Raw genomic sequence first — 17751 nt, 5'->3', positions numbered from 1 at the left:
TAATTCAGCGATTCCCTGAGTTTCCATGTCCATACCCCATAACCTTTCCTTGGAGTTGCCTTTAACCCAAACTATGACATCATGATGTTTTTGTTGTTTTATATTTGGCCAAAATATTCTGGTTTAGATACAGATATGTACAGAAGGTAGGGAAGAAGGGAACCAGGCCAGAGAGGGGAAGGTATATATACAAGGCTGAGCGGCAAAGGGCAACAATTTCCATATAAGGTAGGGTTTTTGTGCACGTTGGTTTCCACTTCATATGACAATGTCCATTTCTGATGTGTGGAGAGATGGTGGCCACTGCCTACCCAGGTATCGGCAGCAGGAGATTGTCTGGCTTGGAAAGAATTGGGGTTTAGAGAAGTCCAGCAGGTCCTTTCCTCTCTCCTAGGAGCCAGTAAGTTCGCATCTTTCCTTTTCCCTGGGAGTGAGGGAGTGGAGATAATTCAGATTCTTCTGTGTTATTCCCTTCATCTCCCTCTCTTCCCCCATGACCCCCATAATCACTTTCATCCTCCCTTTCCATGACCCATTCCCCATGGCCTGCCATCACCTTCATCTCCACATCCCCCCGAAGCTCTAGCTGGAAGCATCCTAGCTCATCCAGGGCATCCTTGGTGGTGGAGGAGACATGGATCTTCAGGGCTGTGGTAGGATGGGGGTATGGTGGAAAGAAGAATCAAAGAAAAGGCAACAGAAGAATTGGTGGTGTCTAAGAGAGCTTTACCCAACCACCTCCCCTCAGAAGGCTCTCAGTCCAGGGATGGGGCAGTCAGGAAGTGTGGTCTCAGACTGAGAGATTTGGAGGAACTCTGAAAAGAAGAAAAGGGCAACACAGATTGAGACTGAAGCTGGGATTGAGGGCTAACGGCTCACCTTGACCATTAGACTCCATCCGGGAAGCAGTGTTCACTGTGTCTCCAAAAAGACAATAGCGGGGCATCTTCAGGCCAACGACCCCAGCACAGACGGGCCCTACGAGAAGAAACAGGTTGGGAGAGCCGGGGAAAAGTGGATAGTAGGGCTGGAGTGAGAGTTAACCTTACCCGTGTGGACCCCTATGCGTAGCCTCAGCTGGTCATGGGGTCGGTGGCGAATGCGGAAGGAAGAAACTGCATCCAGTAATGCTAGGGCCATACGAGCAATTTCCGGGGCATGGCGTTGACCATTTCGGCCTGGGAGACCAGATACTACCATGTAGGCATCTCCTATCGTCTCTACCTGATTGAGAGGGGGATTAAAAGGTCACCTCTATCTGTATCAGCAGGAATGGGGAACAGTAGAAGGAGACAAGCTAGATACCACTATGAGTCATCAGAAAGCCTGAGAGGCCAGAATACTGACTAGAAAAATTAGTGTCACGGTCCTGACACTTTAGGGAGAAGCAGAAGTCAAGGGAATCTTTAAATCCTCCTGCCCCACCCCAGCACCTGGCGAATACTTGATAAATGTTTGAATGGACACCCAGTCTGCAACAGGACATGGACAGCTAGGTTCTGCTGGCAGGAATGGGAAGCAAGAAAACAGGGCTGACCTAGAGAACACAGAAGCTGGTAAGGAGGTTAAGCAGGCCCAGTGAAATAGGCCTCAGACAGCCTTAACTGTCGAGGTAAGAAAGCAGGCACTTGGCTTTGTTCATTATACTGAAGCTAGGTGAGAGAATGTCCTTGTTTTTAGGAACTAGACACTGAACTGTCCAGGGATAAAGGGGCACTATGTCTGAAACTTACTCTCGAATGGTTCAGAAAATAATATAGATTTTTAAAAAATAAAGCAAATAGGGAAAATATAAGCAATTGTTGAAAATCTAGGTGAAGGGTTTATGAGAGGTCTTCGTTACAGTAATAACAGATGGTAGACTAAGTCCAAAGGGAAGGGACAGGAATGGATATTTATTATCTGCACAATGTTAGGCACTTTCCACAATTAATCTATTATTCCTATGTGACAGATAAAACATCTGAGGCTCAGGGAGCTTCTGTTATTTGCTCAAGGCCACCCAGCCCCAAAGCCAATATTCAAATCCAAATAATTTTTACTCCCAAAGCACAATAAAGTGCAACCCTGCGCCAACTCAGTAATTTCAACAAAAAGCTTTTACAACATAGCTTGTCCCTAACCCCAATAAATCATTCTGTACCCACATCTTGTATGATTCTTCTCCTCCATGTCTGGAAGAGATAGAGAGAAGAGAATAGATGGATAGGCTGTATTTATAACCCCAGGCAAAATGTAGCAGATAGGGGCTAAATTTCATGATGGTTCCGGTTAGGGGGAAGCCTAAGGATTCACAAGAAATGAGAGTGGAATGTATAGAGTGCCAGAGCCTCATTTGTCTACAAATAGCACTCCAGCACGAGGATGCTGGAGGGAAAATTGACCATGGAGCACATAAGGTATGGGGGTTCAGGGAAACTGGGTTTTAAAGGGGACTTAGTAGGAGGGTAGCCCCAGCTCTCACCTTGTAGACGTCAAAGTTGTCAATTATGGCATCAAAGCAGGTATACAGGTCATTAAGAAGTGTCACCACCTAATGGATGGGAAAGTTGTGGCCTGAGACTTGTTCCAACTTTCTAAGAATGCTTAACCCAAGAGCCATACCAAGATATGGGAACTCCCAAACAAACGAATCTTTCCTATTATCAAGGGTCCCTATGCCGCAGTGTAGCTCCCCCAGGTCCTTATCCCGGCCCCTAATCACACCTATGGCTCTCACCTGCATGGGGGTGCTCTCTGCTGACAAAGCCGTGAAACCAACGATGTCACTGAAGTAGATGGTAACACTGTCAAAGGCCTCGGCCTGTACCGTCTCTCCCCGTTTTAACTGCTCTGCCACGGAACTAGAAAGCAAGGGTGCAATTTGAGCTACACTCAGAAAGAGGATGGGAGGGGGAGAGAGGAAAAGTGTGAGCTGGAGCAGAAATGAGTTCTAACATAAAAGCTGAGCCTGGCGGAGGAGATGGAAGGTGGCGAGGGAGACATTACAGTCTAGCACGACATAAAGTGGACAGGGATGGGAGGTTGGAAGGGGCTGCGTGGGGATGGGGGTAAATGTCTCAAGTGGGGATTGTTCTGCCTACGCTTGCTGGAGCAAAGGCATGGTAGAGCAGTGCCCTAAGAAGAAGGTAGCACAGCTCAATTGGAGACAGAATGAAAACACAGTCTCTAGCCAAAAAGGCTCACTGCAGCCAGATGTAACAAAGCAGGGTTCTAAGAGTTGGGAGGTGAGTTCTCAGGAAATCGATGAGGTGGGATCCAACAGAGCAGAATATCAAAGGAAAATTCAGGAAGGAGGACAAAAGTCTCACTGGGGTAGAATTTGGTAGAGGAGAGCCTCAGCCTTGCGTTTCTCCTCCAGATAAGCCTGTGTGCGTTCTTCCACCAGCTTCTCCAGATTATTGGCATACTGTTCCATGCGCAACAGGAGGTTGTCCAGTATGCTGGTGCCACCCTCCCTGGTGGGGTGGGAGAGGCCAGAATATGGTACCTGCTCCAAGATTCTCAAGACTCCCAGGACTTCCTTCCCAACCCACCTTCTTGGCCCCAACCAGCCCCACCTCATCCACTAAGCCGGATGAGGCTTCTGTCTCTGGAAAGCCCCTGCCCTTCAGGGCTCTCTCACTTGTTAAAACGGCGAATGAAGCCCTTAATCTGTCCAAAGTCTGGCCGCTCAGCTGGGTCCTGGGCCCAACATCGTTCCATCAGCAGAACTAGCTCTTCATTCAGTTGGGTCCTGTCAATGCTAGGCCGGAAATATGGCCGCTGACCATTTCTGACCTTCTGGACAATCTCTGAGGGTGATAAAGGCTTTGGATGAAGAACAGGGCCCACCAGGTAGAGGAGGCTGTGGATAGTAGATTGACTGTCACCTTTGGGGCTGAGGTCCAGGCTCTCCAAGTAGAAAGGACCACTGCGAAGCGCTATCTCCTGTAAGATGATCCCAAAGCTGTAGACATCAGCCTTCTGCATGCCCGTGGTTGGCAAGGGGTTCCCACTGAGCAGTTCTGGGGCAGTCCACAGCTTCTCTGAAAAGAGGGAACAGGCTGACCAACTCCTCAAAAGGTATTTCCAAGCCCACCTGGGCTCCTTCCCATAATGCTCCCCACATTACTGTCACTCCATCTCCCTCTCCCACCCTACGGCGGTGGAAAGGATCAGGGCCAGAGGAGAAATATAAAAGTGGGCTGTGGGGGAAGGCCTCACTGGCATAGAGGGCGTGGCTGTCATCAGGTTCAGCAGTCGATCGGAAGCTGGCCAGGCCATAGTCTGTGATTTTGAGCACAAAACGACTATCCACCACACAGTTGGAGGACTTGAGACTCCCATGTGATGCAATAATGCTGTTATGCAGAAAGGCCATGCCCTGCGGGATACAGATCAAGTCATGGCATTGGATCATGTCTGCCTTAGGATTCCCGCTCTCCAGGAGATGGGCATTAGCTAGCTGTCTACAGATCTTGGGACCAGAAAAACAATACGCTAACTGTGGAAGGCATCCTCTGTGCAGTTTCCACCCAAGGAAGCAGGCAGAAGAGGAGAGTCATCCCTTCCTGGTACCAGATGCGGTTTATTGGCACCCAGGCACCCGAGACAGGAGAAACGCGTAGGAGGAGGGACCTAGGGAGCTATCAGTCACTGCCCTGGAAAGGGCCGTCAGTCTTCCGAGCAGTGAAGGGAACAGAGCTACGAAGGTGAACTCCAAGAATAAGACACCCATGGGGGCCTCAAATGCATGGCCACTACTTAGGAAGATATGGCTTGAGAACCAAGTATCATGAATACCTAGAAGCATCAAGCAAGACTAACCAGTTGTAAACGTGAACGTATAACCATGTGCAGGCAAGCAAGTCAGGATGGAGGAGGATAGTGATCTATCAGAGGGAATTCTGGGCCAGAGAGAAAGTGTAGAAAATAATAAATACAAAAACCTGAACTTCTGGCCCCATGGGGCCAAAGAGGAGAGAACCTTTGTCTCTGAGGGACTATAAAGCAGGTTATAAGAGGGCAGAATGGTGCTTCCCAAAAGGAAACTCTGGGACCCACCCATGTTAGTTCAGGTGTAACAGAAAAGGATACCATGCTCTGTATGCTAACCAAAACACATCTGCCTATCTGGTCAGCTCTGGACCTAAACAATATATAACTCTAGTCTCTGTAAACTCTTCCTTCTTATTCCTTTTGACAGCAACAAAACCTTTGGGAATCTCCAAATTTGTGAATATAGAAATGATTAGGCTTCTAGCTTCAGTCTAAATCACTTTTCCACCAAACCACTGTTCTCTCAAGAGTCGTGTTTTTCTTATATTTATCATCACACCTCTGGTTGGGCACCATATCAACTTTATGTAATATGTTTATCTCTCATTTAATCGCAAACTTTCACACAAAAACATATTTTTAAAATAACCTCCTGAGAATTAAGCAGAAAAACCAAAGTCAGCTTCAGGTGTGATATGGGTGATCCACTAGGCTAGCTCACTGGCTATAGGACTTGCTTCTAAACACCTGTCCAACTCATGCCAGATTCAAATATATAACTCCACAAATCCATGGACCTCTTGGTCACCTGAAAATAGCTGAAACCTAGTATATCAGAAGATACCAAAGGTGTAGTATCATTTTCTTCGATTTCTCTTAGTTTTACTAGTAAGTGTTCTTTTTTAAATTTCGGTTTTTCAAAAGAACGGATATGCCAAATATTGGTCAGAGAGTAAGTGATGAGAAAAAAAACAGAAGACAAATATGGTTGGAGACCCCATGGATGTTTTCCCTGCTAAAAGATTTTAATATAAGCTCTAGGATGGAGAAAGGGAGGGGAGGAGGGAGGGAGGGATGGAGGAAGGGAAGGAGATAGGAAGATAGATAGATAGATAGATAGATAGATAGATAGATAGATAGATAGATAGATAGACAGACAGATAGATATCTGAAATATCTAGGGCAGGAAGACGACAATGCTTTACAAGTACAGGACTCTTTGTGGCAGACAAAACTTATCCCTCCCAATTAAAAACCCCAGATTTTTGTTTACCCATTATTATCCAACCCTAAGAATAAGGGAGAGAACAGGACTTTTAGAGGACTAGGAGAAATCATAAGCAAAGATAAAAAGATGGAGGCATTTAAAGCAGACGTGCTCTTAAGGAGGAGCGGGGAAAACTCACCTTAACAAGGTCATTAATGAGTGAATAACGAAACATCCAGTCCAAGTTGATGCTGTCATTTTCCAGAATATCCTGGCAAGTGACATGGAGTAGATTATGTGACTATCCTTGTCCCACTAGCTAGCACCTGCATAGAGTCCACGTCACGTGGGGCCTATCTCCCCCATCCCTATAATTCCTACCTATGCCTCACCTGCAAACTCCCACGAGGACAATACTCCGTGACAATGCAGATGTTGGGAGGGTCTATGCAAGCACCAATGAAGCGAGTGAGATGGTTGAATTGCACATCTCTCATCTAGCAAAACAAAAACAAGTGTTGGGAGAGAGAACTGAAAAAACTAAAAATCAGATACAGAAATCTACCCCTGCATGCGAGGACCTATCTCTTAATTGTACCTGCAATTTTGAGTCATTTATAAACAAACCCCTTGCCCTCTGAGCCAATTTTACTACTCCACAGTCTTCCCTCCTCCTCTTCCTCATCCCTGTTTACCCTTCGCCCTCAACCCATACACCATTACATACATGTTTGAGTTCAAACAGAACTTGCCGGGTCAGCTCAATGCGCTTCTTATTCACATGTTTGATGGCGACAACATTTCCCTGATGGTGGGAGTGAAAGGGGAAAAGAAAAAATTAGTATCAGAAGAAGGAATACTGGGTACTAGGAATACTGGAGAACTGCAGGAGCATCCAGGAGCTCCGCTGGACATAAAGAGGAGGGTTATGAGGGGCAGAGGTTCACGGGAAGAGGTGACATATGGGGATGAGACAGGATGAAATGGTGGGGACCAGAACAAGCGGATGACTGTTCACCTTGAAGTGACCGGTGTTGGCAAAGATCTGGTATTTCCCATGGGCTGTCATGAGCGAGCCGTAACTGGATCCCCGCTGGGGCCAAGGGCAACATGGAGGCGGAAGGATGAAAGGAACATTAGATGATGGTGGTAGTGCAGGGGCTATCATTACAGGCCAATGTGCTGGGAAAGGTCCAGGGTAAGAAAGGACGGGAAGCAGAGGGGACAGCTGAGACAAGGGCTCACCAGTGACAGTGTGAGGCGGCTGCCTGCACCTTTATGGTATCGCTCTGAATTGCCAAACTGCAGCTCTTCCCAGCGAATGCGCCACAACATGCTGGCCAGCTCCTTCTCCAGCATCAGTTTTCTGTAAGGACTGCACACCTCAGTTGACTGGCAAGCCCAATCCTACCACCCCATAAGCCAACAGCGGGGCTGCAGGGGCTTCCCTGCAGCTCCTGAAGCTGCAATTGTTACACCCAAGAGACAGGACTGAGAGAGGCTGCATCCTCTACAGATCTGACACATGCCCTGTGCTCATTTAAAAACACAGAGGCTGAAGGTGAAAATTATTTCCTAAAATGGTAGCATCTATGGAAAATTCACCTTTGCATTTGTAAGACCCCACTCAGAATCACTAGTTAGTATACCCAGTCTCGAACCAAAAGTGGGAAAACAACACCAAGGCTAAAAGAAAACTAATGAGAACAGCTAGAGTTAGGACGTTAGGTCAAAGAGACAACCACCAAGTTAAGAGACCTGCCACCCCCACCCCACGTTATTGGGACCTAGTGGCCTCAGCCAGAAGGCTGTGTGGCAACAGGGAGGGAGGGAGGGAGGAGATCAGTGGAAAGCCCGGAACTCACCGGAAAATGAGGAAGCTGGAAACACCAAACATGATGAAGGTGATTCCTGTGCCCAGAGCCACAATGGCCAGAGTGGAAAGTGGAGCTGAAGGAAAGAAGGGGACCCTGAGAAAGACTGTGTGGAGTTGTGAGAATGGGAGGGGGTGATGCTCAGGGTGCAGGCAGTAGATAGATTTCTGGAGGGAAAGAAGTAAGGAGGGGGGAAAGCAGAAGTAGAGGTAAAGGTAGAGCTAAGGTGGGGGTGGGGTGTAAGTGACGGGAGGGAGAAGGATGGAAAGTAAAGGGAGAAGGACTGCTCCCGGTCCCTGCACACACCCACTTTTATCACAGGATGGGTCGTCCAAGTCAAAGGCACAGGGGGGATTGTCCAAGGGGGGTGCCCCCTTCACCCAGGGGATAGGCCGTCCTGTCCACCAAATCTGCTTCTCTGCTCCTGAGTAGTGGGCTGCAGGCTGTGAGGAAGGAGAGAACTGGGCCCACAGGCCTGCTCCCACCAGCCTCCTCCCCCAGACCCCAGTTATTTGGCTGCGTTTCTCCTCAGCCTCCCACTGACCCAGGACGCCACTCCAGTGGAGAAAGTACGTTCCTGCCTCTAGTACCTTTGATTCTGCCCCTGCTGAACCCTTGAAAGCTGGACTCGCAGGGCCCACACTCTCCTCCCTGCCTCCTCCCCCATCACCTGAAAGTCCCCCGAGTCCAGGTCTCCCATGGCCCACAGGACAAAATCAGTCTCCCGGTCATTGTTCTTGTCCATGACGACCAGTCCAGTCACACCTAAGACAGAAAAGCATAACCCTGACTTGGAGACCTACCCTAGGCTGCTCTCCTACCCCCCCAGGCCCCCCAGTTACCTCAGAGTCCATCCCTGCCCCCGCTCCTAATATGTGTCCACCTCTGCCATGTTCTCTGACCCCTAACTGTCCTCCCTGCCCCAGTTATCTGTACTTGCTTCTGCCCACTCCACTTCTGAACCTGACAGCAGCCCTCTGGTCTCCGTCTGACCCTCTTTATTACCCTGGTATCTTCGTCCCTGCATCTTTTCCACAATTCGAAGTCCATCTTCCCGGGTGCCTCCTTCCTGTATTGTCTCGTTCAGGACTTCAGCATACAGCAGGATCCCATCATAGAAGCAGCCAGCGATGAGGTTCATCTGGGGGCGGTAACTTCAGCAGTGCTCTCCCAATGTCCTGCCAGGCCCCCGCCCCCACCCCCTTCCCATCGCTGGGGTCTCTTTCCACCTTTTCTCTCCTCTGGTTTGCTTTCTTCCCTCCCCTCATTCCTGAGATGCCATCCCTACCTCACTGGACACTGGGGCAGAAGGAAAAATCCTGGATGGAAGTGGACAGCCCACAAAGTAGGGCTGGCTCCATGGCCACGGCTTGATGCCGAGTTAGGGAGAGGAGCCTTTGCTCAAAGCCTGGCCTCATTCTCAGGAAAGATAACTACTTACCAGAGAGGGGGCCAGCTCCACACCAAAATCTTCTCGGGCTCTGATCAGCAGACGATTCTGGAATTCCTGATACTCAGGATTTGGGGGTTCTCGGTATGTGATGACCAATACCGTCTGTACCAAGAGCACATGGGGAAGAATGAACAGGATTCCAGATGGGCATTCGGGGAAGCGATGAAGCAGGACAGGGAAACTTGGCGAAATACACATGAAATTCACATGGGTGAGTGTGAAGGCTCAGAGGACACTAAACTCCTTGTGAGTGTACCTGTGTGAGGGGCCAGGGGAGCTGTGTGGTATATGTTTAATCCATCTGAGGAGAGGAAATGGCACGCCTCCATGAAAGGCAGATAGGATGGTTCTGGAAAGGTAGAGTCTGGGAAATAGACGAAGTCAACTCCATCCCAAAACCCTGCCCCTCATCTTCCTGAAGCCCCCAGGACGCCCTGGGCCTCCCTGCAGGGTGCCACAGCACTCACAGCTCCTCTGTCCCATCCTTTCTGGGTACCTGTTCATTATCGAGGCCACCACTGACCAACAGCTCCTCTATAGGTGTCAATTACTGTTAATGTTATCAGTAAAATGTTTACATCTCCATTTGGGACTTGAACACAGTGCCTCCACCCAGTGAATCAAAGAGATTTTAGGTCCTATGACAACGGAGGGAAACACGTTGAGACAGTGATTCCATCTGGGATCATTTGACATGCGTGGGACACCTACCATAAGTAGCACCGTCCTGCATACTGGCATGGTCCTACACGTCACTAAGTAATAGACATGTGTCACAGAGAAAACACACAATCACATGCCCACATACATTTCATAGATAAGCCAACGACACATTTGGTCTCAGCCACGCACACATCTCACTGGCCACAAGTCAGCGTATCTCTGTCTCTCACTGGGGTGTCTGCCTGGCTCCCTCTCGGCTCACACATTTCTCCTTTCTTAACTGATGGACACAACCAGTGTCTGCCTCCACCCCAGGCCTGAACCATCACTGAGACCAGCCTCTGCCTTGGACAGGAAACTAGCACCACAACATCAGGGAAAGACTTCAGATCGACGTTTTGTGAAATGTGGCTTCGTGAAATGACAGATTAAAATCTAGTGTTTCTACCAGTTTTGTTCATTCCTGTCACAGAAAGCACATGTAGAGATACCAGATAGAGATAACAGAGATAGCGATACATAGAGATACCAGATATATCACATATGATCTATTAAATATCAATTCATTCCAGGTAGGAAATAATAAAGTCAGTGTCTAATATACATTCATTATATTAGACTTGAGTTTGCTTTATGATACATTCATTATATTAGATTGGAGTTTGCTTTATATTAGACTGGAGCATTTGCAGCCTTGATCACACACTTCTAATGCTCTCCTGCTCTCAGGCAAAATTAAAAAGGAGAAGGGGACTAAGGAGGGGTTGTTCAGTAACACCTGTTCCAAGAATAAGAGAGAAATATAAGGGCAGGATATTGTAGACAAAAAAATGTAAAAGTCAGTAAAAGAGCTGGAAAAGGTCAGGTTTAGCACAATTTATGTTTCAATGTAAAGGCTGATAGGTTTTTAATGTTTTTTAAACCCTTAGCGATTCTCTAGGTTTGTTTGTTTGCTAGACTACCAGTTCTCAAACTTCTTAGTCTCACTACTAAAAATTATTGAGGACCCCAAAGAGCTTTTGTTTGTTTGGATTACATCTACCATATTTACCATATTAGAAATTAAAACTGACCATATTTCTAATATTTACCATATTAGAAATAAAAACTGTGTTTAAAACACAAGCACACCTTCCCTAGCTGCCAGCGTGATGACATCATCACACATCACGTAGCCCCTGGAAAACTCCACTGTGCAATCACGGAAGGATGAGAGTGACAGAGGCAAATAACATCTTGGTATAATTCTTTAAATAGTTTGGACTTCGTGGTCCCCTAAAAGAATTTCAGAGGCCCCCAGGATTCCAAGACCACACTTTTAAAACTGCTATGCTAGACTCTGTTTTGCTGTGGTTAGTAGCTACTGGGAAAAAAAAAAGAAAGAAAAAAAGAAAAGAAAGAAAAAGAAAAAGAAAGAAGAGCCTCCAAAGAATTTCTGTGCTTGCTCAGGAGCTAGAGAGAAGACGGTGAAGGTAAGTAATTGTGTCCCATTTCAGAATGGACCCCAGGTGGCAACAACAACAACATCAACAAGCAAAGGCTGTCCAAAACGGGTTCAGCAGTGGGTGGAAGCCACAACTGCTCCTAGGAAATGTGCAAGGGCAGCAGACGCCTGCCTCGGCCTGTGGACCCACCCACACCGAGACCTGGCAGCAGCAGGAGGCACCAACTATGGCCTAAAAAGACAAAGAACTGTCCCCAAAAGAGGTTCAGCCTTACACACAGCCCCTAGTTTAGTGCTTATTTCCATTCTAGCTGTTGGTGTCCCCCATCTGTAACCCATCTCGTGTTGGTCACCTAGGTTGTGACCTCTGCCTGGGTTTCTGACCCTGTAAGTCCTCAAATGCTCAGCCTGGGTCTCGATCCTTAGAGCCTGGTCATTTGCTGCTTTAATTCCACTGTATCTGCTTATTCTTCCCTATCCTGGTTGATCATTTTGGTTTACAGTACCTGCCAGCTCTACTGCTGTCCAGACGAATTCCTAGCCCTCTTCCCCCTCTCCCTAACACACACCTTAATTCAATAAATGTGTGCTCAGCACATGGAATACAAAGGTGAGTAAGATCTTTGCCCTCGAGAGCTATCGGGCCTGAGCTGGTACCATTTTCTTGAGCATGACACCCTCTTGGAACAGCTTTGGGAATCTGTATTAAGGACTCCTCGCCTCTACTGCCACCTTTTCCAGACTGGCCTGGTTGGGGGTCCCTGTGAGCCAAGTATCTCCGGGGTAGGGTGCTCTGCTCTTTCATCGTTGGCTGGAGCTAACTACCCAACTTCCCTCACCCCTGCCCTGCTTCAGCATTAGGAAAAGATGAGAGTCGCTTTGCCAGAGGCCACCTCATCACCCCTCACCTCTGCCCTGTCCCAAAGCCTTGGTTCCCGTCTCAGCATATTCTTCACTGTCTGTTTCCCCTTCTGTAGCATATTCTCCCTTTTTGTTTTTCTGTCTGAATAATGCCTGCAGTGAGGGGCAAACCTGAGAATTCATCTATATAACTGATTGTTAACTGACTAGATCCCTCCTTCCCCTAGCCTAAGTGCTGGGACCCCGTGGCTGGTAGGAAAGAGAGGTGCTCCTTCCACAAGAAGAATACAGTTCAGAATGGGGTCCTCCCATGTGGGAGGGGGACAGAGATCTTCCTCAACCACACTCGCTAAAGTTCAGTCCCCTTTTTATTCTCTTCTCATACCACTATTCTTTTTTCTTTTTTTTTTAGTAACACTTATCACAGTTTGTTCTGTTTGTATTTATTTGCTTCATTTCTATTCTACTAAATGTAAGCTCCAAAAAGGCAGGGACTACTACATCTGTAATGTTCTCCAATGTCTACCAGTACCTAGCACAGTAACTGGGATATAATAGGTGCTCAGTAAACACTAACAGAATGAGTCAGTCTTCAAATGAATCAAATACTGACTGAATCATGTATAAGTTCTATGTAGTATAAGTTCTACAGAGTTAAGCACAAGAGTAGGAAACTCAGTTCAACCTGGGGATTCAGTTTCCTAGAAGTGAAAATAACTGACCTGAGTCTTGAAGAATACACAAGCATCATCCAGACAAACAAAGGTGAAAAGATTGTTTTAGGCAAAAGTTAGAACATAAATAAAACCTGTCCTGCCACTGCTCATGTTCAGGTGTGACAGTCACAGACTCATACTCAGGCATGCAAACAGATAGTATCATTCACAGTCGGATACACATTGGTCAATCACAATCACATATATAATCACAGCCACATCAAACCTTACTCATTGGAGAAGATGACTAGCCCTTATACATACATATCTACTTAGAGTCAAAGAATCTCAGGGTTGAAAGGACCTTAAGGTTATCCCATACACCACCTCAAATCCTTTTTGGGAAAAGGAGGGACATGGATAAATAAACAAGAAACACTATGTATATAAGTTAGTGAAAAATTTGTGGGAGGATCAGGGAGTAATTCATGGGTATGATTTTGAGAGGCAGACATTCAGGGTGAGGGAAGGAAGAGTATTCCAGACAAAAGGATCAAAGAGGGTAAAGGCAGGGGGGCAAGGAGGCCCAGGGGTCAGGGGCCGGAATACTCCATCATGAAGGACACTAGGAAGTAAAAGTGAAAAAGTGGGTTGAGAACAGACTGTAGAAGGTCTTATATGTCATGTTAAGGAGTCAGGACTTTATTCTGTAGGAAATAAGCCATTGAAAGTTTTGAGCAAACATGTGAAATGAACAGAGCCATGTACTTTCCCTACAAATCGTTTCTCAAATCCATTTCCTCATTCCTGCTATCACGACCCTAGTTCAAGGCCATTTCACTTCATTCCATTCTAACCTATTACAGGTGGTCTCCATGCCTCTGGCGTCCTCCTCTTCCAATCCAACCTGAATTCTGTCATTACACTTCTTCTCACAAAAAAAAGCTCAAGGACACCACATTCATGTCCATGTGCCGTAGTCTTAGATTCAGAGCTCTCCTTAATCTGATTATACCTTTGCAACACCATTTCCTGTATCTGCTTCAAGTGAACCCTTCTTTCTTTCAAGGTCAGTATCTTCTTGGTGTCCCACACACGCCCATTCTATCTTTTTCTCTTTGTTCAGGCTGCCGGGACCCTCTCTTGCATTCTGACTAGGAATATGACATCTATCTTTAAAGTCACAATAGAGCCGCACTTGCTTTCTAAAAGCCTTTCCTAACCCCAGCCACACTGACTCTCTGTCCTCTGAACACTAGTCCTCACTGTCTGTTCCAGGACACATAATCATATCCCTTCGTGCACTTGTATATAATTGTACCACATCATGCCTCACCTCGCCAGATCTTTTCGTGTACTTTCCTCCCCCACACTATAGTCTACTGCTGGCACTGAGGAAAGTCATTGTTCTGGGATCTTGGGAGGGAGCCTTGGCAGGCACACTGAGAAAGAGTCACAAAGGTGGGGACGTAAGAAAAAATGATACTCAGCTTGAAAAGCCTCTGTTCATTTCACTCCTGCAGCTCACAATTCCTGCCCTGTTCCTGGGGTTTCTGTGGGGGCTTGTGAGTCCCCTTCCTCCCTCAAGTCTGGCTCAAATGATACCTGAAAGGCTTCTCTGAGGGCCTGGGCCTGTTCCCAGGTGCGATTGTCCTGCCAGGGTCGGCCTGTAGAGCGCGTGGGGCCTGCACGGAGACTCTCCCCAAAGACATCCAGGTAAAAGAAGACATAATCCCCATTGGTCAGGTTCTCCCTCTGGGCTTGAAGCAGGATCTCATGCAGCATCTCCAGAGGGCCGCAGATATACACAACTGGGAGCAGGTGTACAACACAGGGCATCCTGAGAACGGATCCAGGTCCCCAAACAGCCCCCTCTCTGACACCATCAGTATTTCCATCTTTAGCAAGGCAGAGAGGGCCCTCACCTACCCACCACCCAACAGATGCTCCCGAGCCCTCCCTCTTGGAGTCTACGTCATAAGTACCCTGGGGCCACGCAGACCATCTGGCAGAAGTCAGAGTCTGACTCCAGACCCCAGAGAAAGGGAGCTATCAGCCTGAAGCCCTCCTCTTCCCAGAGCCCTGCCTGCTGCTCCCCACCCAGCCCTCCTCACTCCCCCACTCTGCCCTGCCTTTCCCTACACTCAAAGGCACTGGATGCTCAGAATTTCTCTATGTGAGCTTTACCTGCCTTTCCCAACCCAAGCTGCTGAACCCCAAAGCCCATTTATACAGTCATTATTACTTTAGGGACATTATAGACCCACACTATAAGGGTCTTGGTACCCCAATCTGAGAAATCTCTGCTCACAGTCACACATTTTGGAGCGGCCATTAACCACATCACTACCCCAGGGCACTCACACTGCTCCCCAAATTCAATGCCCCCCCAGTCCTACATTCTCCCGACACAAGCTTCACCCCCAGGCTATCTTCCTCCTTGTTTACATCTGCCCCTGACGACCGCGAGCTCCCCTGATATAATGCCTTAGCCCTCACATAAGTGCTCTGTCCACATGTGCTTCTGATACTTCTGGATCCCAACCACCACGTGCAGCTCCTCAAGGCCAGGCTCCATCGACAGCGTCTCAGTGCTGACCTCCAGGGAGACAGCGACCCTCCTCCCCTGACCCTAAAATAGCCGGGGCCACACTTACTGCGCCCGTTGGCCCGGATGAAGTGGGTGGCCTGCTCAGGGCCCCCTGGCTCTCGGGCATACACCTGGTGCTGCACACTGAGGTTGCTGCCCTGCAGGGCCTCAAAGACGCCCTCGATGGTGAAGTAGTGAGGCCGGTCGTCTGTGCGAGCGTCCAGATACAGCAAGGCAGCACGGGCGGTCCAATTGAAGTGCCCATGTAATGTCACTACAAACTCACCCAGCTTGGGAGCAGAGGGGCCAGTGCGCACCAGGGTACGGTAATGCTCATTCTTAGCCGCAAAACCAGAGGCCACAGCACCCGCAGTCAGCAGGGGAAGGCGCCAATGAGACGCAAAGCGGGCCACCGACGCAGCAGGATACACACAACCTGGGCCCAACAGAAGGTCAGGGTCATGGTACAGCTTGAGGTCCACAGCGCGCAGCGGTGCCAGGTACTCAGAGCAGGCGCCATCTAGTTCAGAGCTGACAAACCGCAGGTCCACAGGCAGTGCCCGGCCCAGCGCCTCCACAGCTAGTGCCACAGCAGGACCCACCCGTGGCCAGGCCCAGGCATAGCTCAGGTTGTGTTCTGGCAGCACCACTGCCAGTGTCAGATTCCGCGCCAACGGAGGACGCACCCCACCTGCCAGGGCTGCCACCAACAGCAGGAGTGATGGCAGTGCCATGGGGAGAAAGCAGAAGCCCCACCAGCCCCAGATCCTGGGGCCACTCTGGCCTACCTGGGAGGCACAAGCACCACCCAGCCTGGAACCTGGGGAAGTCGGTCAGGAAGAGAAGTGAGGATAAGCTAGGTAGACTGAGATAGGAAAGTGGTAGGGTGGGACAGGAGGAGATGGGAGGAAGGCCCAGGGGGTGGGTAAGGAGTGGGTCTGCCTGCCTTGGGTAAGGACTGAGCACTAAGAGCCGGGTGGCAGGAGGAGGGAGGGACCAAAGGGGCCTGCGGCTGGGATGGGGACAGTGAGAGGTGAAGTAGACTGATGAACTTAAAGCTGAGAAGGCAAAAGGGATCCGAGGCTGGGATGGGGTGGGGGTGGGGGGAGGCTGGTACAAAGAAAAGGCCTGGGGGCTACCTCACAGCTGAAGGGGCTAGGAGGGCAGAGAGCGGCGAAAAGGACCAAGGGGTAAGGTGGAAGGGGGCCCGCACCGCGGAAGGACTGGGACCATGGGCAGGCAGGGAGCGAAGCGAGGCCTGGGCCGGACGGTAGGGAAAGGCACGGGTAAATCTCCCTGTGAAGGCTTCTCCTGAAGCTCCTGCTTGGACTAACGGGCCCAGGGCGCTGGTCCCATCCGGAGCTGCGGCGGCCCCGCCCGTGTCCCAGCTCCTCTGCTCAGCTCCTCCTGGGCCCGGGCTGCCGGCGCTGCCCGGCGCTTCCTCCCGCCCCCCGCCTGGGCCCCCGCGCGCGCCGCTCGTCCAGGTCAGGTCGCCGCGGCAGGGCCCGTCTCCGCTCGCTGCGCGGGCGGCGGCCGCCGAGTGTGACTCCTCGGGCAGGCCGCCTGCCCCCGCCCCGCGCCTCCCCCGCCCCCTCCCCGCAGCCCCTCCTCCTCCCTCTCCCGGCCCCACCCTCCGGCGCCTGCAGTCTCCCCCCACCCCCCACACGGGCGCCTAGGGACCTCCCAGGTCTCCAACCCACCCGGTGACAACTCAGGGGCGCCGCACGGGGCCTCTCAGGCCGGCGAGGTTTCTGGGCGTCCTCTCGCTTTAAGGGCCTACCCCTGCCTCCCCCAAGACCATGGGCCACTCCTCTGCTCTCTATCCATCTCACTTTCCTATCAGCCCAGGGCCTCTCTTGTTAGGGTCCTCTCTCTTAACTCCGCTGAGTCCCTCAAATACTCCAGTCTCCAGGAAGCAGTCAGGAATCCCCAAATATTTGGAATCTTCACCAGTCCTCCACCTAGTAAACCTTACCACTCTTCTCATTGCCAGGAGCCTCTCCTTCACCATGCCTGCTCGCTGGAACACTGGCCCCTCCAGGACCAAGGGGTGTCAGTGATCGAGTTTTCCTGAGTCCTTACAAAGCCCAAGTCTCCTTTTCCCTTAGGACGCAAAGCTCCAATCTCCTTCTTCCTGTGCCCATGCCCCCGGCGCGCCCTCCCATGTCCTCAGAGGCCCACCGTAGCCCACTGGGCTTCCACCACACCATCTGCTCCAGGGCAGGAGCCTGTGACAGCCTCT

General features: G+C 49.7%; 1 protein-coding gene across 4 annotated transcripts; it reads right to left on the bottom strand.

Annotated features, from left to right (window-relative positions):
- Positions 1-82: 82 nt before the first annotated feature.
- On the bottom strand, positions 83-17059 carry NPR2 (natriuretic peptide receptor 2). 4 transcript variants are annotated; one of them, XM_033123413.1, is made up of 22 exons: positions 15577-17059; positions 14525-14730; positions 9284-9397; positions 8848-8983; positions 8513-8607; positions 8153-8285; positions 7834-7918; positions 7214-7343; positions 6987-7061; positions 6696-6773; positions 6361-6465; positions 6168-6239; positions 4207-4366; positions 3873-4028; positions 3626-3794; positions 3312-3458; positions 2720-2843; positions 2465-2533; positions 1050-1224; positions 880-978; positions 557-648; positions 83-424 (listed from the first exon to the last, which is right to left on the bottom strand). In XM_033123413.1, exons 1-22 carry the CDS (start codon positions 16241-16243, stop codon positions 359-361), a joined length of 3153 nt encoding a protein of 1050 aa, XP_032979304.1. In that variant the 5' UTR covers positions 16244-17059; the 3' UTR covers positions 83-358. The 4 variants fall into 4 exon arrangements, with proteins under 4 accessions (XP_032979304.1, XP_032979305.1, XP_032979306.1 ...); XM_033123414.1 differs by having other exon boundaries at positions 7214-7334; XM_033123415.1 differs by lacking the exon at positions 6987-7061 and having other exon boundaries at positions 15577-17025.
- Positions 17060-17751: the final 692 nt, after the last annotated feature.

Source organism: Rhinolophus ferrumequinum, chromosome 12, assembly GCF_004115265.2.
Source record: "Rhinolophus ferrumequinum isolate MPI-CBG mRhiFer1 chromosome 12, mRhiFer1_v1.p, whole genome shotgun sequence".
In the NCBI taxonomy this organism is placed as follows: Eukaryota; Metazoa; Chordata; class Mammalia; order Chiroptera; family Rhinolophidae; genus Rhinolophus; species Rhinolophus ferrumequinum.
Note: the sequence above shows the minus strand (reverse complement) of the source record. Positions and strands in the feature narration are given on the sequence as shown.

Excerpts from the sequence above, each read along its gene's own strand:
- NPR2 (XM_033123413.1), bottom strand. The coding sequence starts at position 16,243 with ATGGCACTGCCATCACTCCTGCTGTTGGTGGCAGCCCTGGCAGGTGGG. Across the intron at positions 8,286-8,512 it reads TGGACTCGGGGGACTTTCAG|CCTGCAGCCCACTACTCAGG; the intron begins GTGATGGGGGAG and ends CCTTCCTCACAG. Across the intron at positions 425-556 it reads GGGGGGATGTGGAGATGAAG|GGAAAAGGAAAGATGCGAAC; the intron begins GTGATGGCAGGC and ends CCTCACTCCCAG.